This window comes from Galeopterus variegatus, unplaced genomic scaffold (assembly GCF_000696425.1).
Source record: "Galeopterus variegatus unplaced genomic scaffold, G_variegatus-3.0.2 Scaffold7743, whole genome shotgun sequence".
Taxonomy (NCBI): Eukaryota; Metazoa; Chordata; class Mammalia; order Dermoptera; family Cynocephalidae; genus Galeopterus; species Galeopterus variegatus.
Window position 1 is genome coordinate 72,984 of NW_007733854.1, and position 2,070 is coordinate 75,053.

At 42.3% G+C, this 2,070-nt stretch overlaps 1 protein-coding gene across 3 annotated transcripts in view; it reads left to right on the top strand.

The window, feature by feature from the left end:
• The window catches only part of PHACTR4 (phosphatase and actin regulator 4), an 81,494-nt gene that overhangs the window by 65,396 nt on the left and 14,028 nt on the right, over positions 1-2,070 (top strand). For all 3 annotated transcript variants that reach the window (XM_008592292.1, XM_008592293.1, XM_008592294.1), the window contains 2 exons: positions 202-799; positions 1,625-1,809. In XM_008592292.1, coding sequence (XP_008590514.1) covers positions 202-799; positions 1,625-1,809 — 783 coding nt within the window. The remainder of the gene's footprint in view (positions 1-201; positions 800-1,624; positions 1,810-2,070) is intronic.

Sequence of the window (2,070 nt, forward strand, 5' to 3'; positions counted from 1 at the left end):
CAACACCAAGTCAAGGGTTAAGATCCCCTTACCGGTCATCTTTTAAAGAAAAAGAAAAAGAAAAAGACTTTATGTTTAACAAATAAAAACATTATATAATTTCCTTGAAAGATTAAGCTCAGCTCTAATTCTAGACCCTGGGCTGGCCCTGAAAGCATTGTAAAACTATGTTAAATTAAGGTGTTCCTCTCTCTTTTCCAGCTGAACTGTCCCACGCAGTAAACAGTGGTACATTGTTATCAAAACCATCCCCGCCCTTACCACCTAAGAGAGGCATTCCATCAACCTTGGTACCCACCTCGGAATCTGCTGCTACCGTCACCACAAAAACACCAAGTGATCAAAGAGAGAAGAGCACATGCTCTGTGGGCTCTGAACCACCGCTGATAATCCCTCCTTCCTCTCCATCCCCTCCACTGCCTACTCATATACCTCCAGAGCCTCCCCGGTCCCCTTCATTCCCTGCTAAGACTTTTCAAGTTGTGCCAGAAATTGAGTTTTCACCTTCCTTAGATCAACCCCAGGAGGTTCCCCAACAGGAAGATCAGAAAAAGGAAGTCCCTAAGAAGATATTGGACCAGAGCTGTGGGGAGCCCCATGTACCCTCTAGGCTGCCCCCACTCCCACTGCATGTTCGGATCCAGCAGGCCCTGACCAGCCCACTTCCCATGACTCCTCCTTTGGAGGGCTCTCACAGAGCTCATTCATTGCTCTTCGAGAACAGTGACAACTTTTCTGAGGACAGCAGTACCCTTGGTCGGACCAGATCACTTCCTATCACTATTGAAATGCTGAAAGTGTGAGTGCCTTTAAAGCTTGCCTCTTGTTTTTCCTTCTTTATTCTAGGTAGATCTGATTGGAAAGAATTACTTACAAAAGAAAGTGTAACCGGCCAGCTGTCCCCCTCTCCCCGCCAAAAAAAGAGAGTGAGTGTAGCACTGGCCTGTTATCTTAGTTGGGTAGAGCATGGTGCTGATAACAACAAGGTCCAGGGTTCGATCCCTGTGCCAGCCAGCTGCCCCCACCCTCCACCAAAAAAATCCCAGAAAATGTGAATAAACTTAAAGTACAAAGAATACTCTGCCAAAGGGATAAAGTACAAAATTTGAACATTTTTTACCCTGCTGATTTCTATAACATTTTTTTCCCATGGAAAAGATTTCCGTGATGACACGAAAGTTATATACATGAGTATATAGTTTTATATGATACAAGTGAGGAAGTGTATAACACTGTGCTTAAGAGCATTTGCCTTGGAGTAAGATAGCCCAGAGTGCAAATCCCAGCTCTACCATTCTTATTTTGTAGTAGTCTAAGTTACTTAACCTGTCTGCTCCTTAGTTATCTGATCAATAAATAGGAATAATAACAACTCTGTAAGCTTGTGAGAATGAAATTAGACAAATTCTTGAAAGCACCAGTGCCTGATAAGTGGTAGAGCTGGGATTTTAACCCAGAGCCCTTTAGGTTAATATAGTTTCTTAGCAAGATTGTTAAAGTTAAGAGAGGGAATTACAAGTTATTTCATTTGTGGACTTTTCTGTAGTTATTTCAGTCTTTTGTCTTACAAATCAGCTACCATCTTTGTTTCTGAAAAGAAAACATAATTATGTTAATGTGTTAGTCCAGATGATGAAGAAGAAGAGCAAACCTGCCCATCGGCATTCAGTGAAGACGTGATATCTACCTCAGTCGTCCCTAAACTACCGCAGTATCTGCAGGAGGAAGAGGAAGAGAAGGAGAGTGACTCTGATTCAGAGGGTCCCATTCAGTACCGAGATGAAGAGGATGAAGATGACAGCCATCAGAGTAAGGAAGGAGGGAAAAGCAAAACAGAACATTTTACAGATAAAGCTACTTGTTGGTCTTAACAAGTGTAAGATGGTCAGAAACAGTAACTTCTCCCATCAAGTCATCTGGCTGACTGATGTTGGAAGCTACTGTGAAGGACTCCTTGTCCTTGCTGTCATCCCTCTGCTAAAACAAGCCATGAGAGGAAGTCAAATAGATCAAGTCATTCAGGTTTTTATTTCTTTGTTTTTTTTTTTGTCTTTTGTCTTTTTCCGTGTC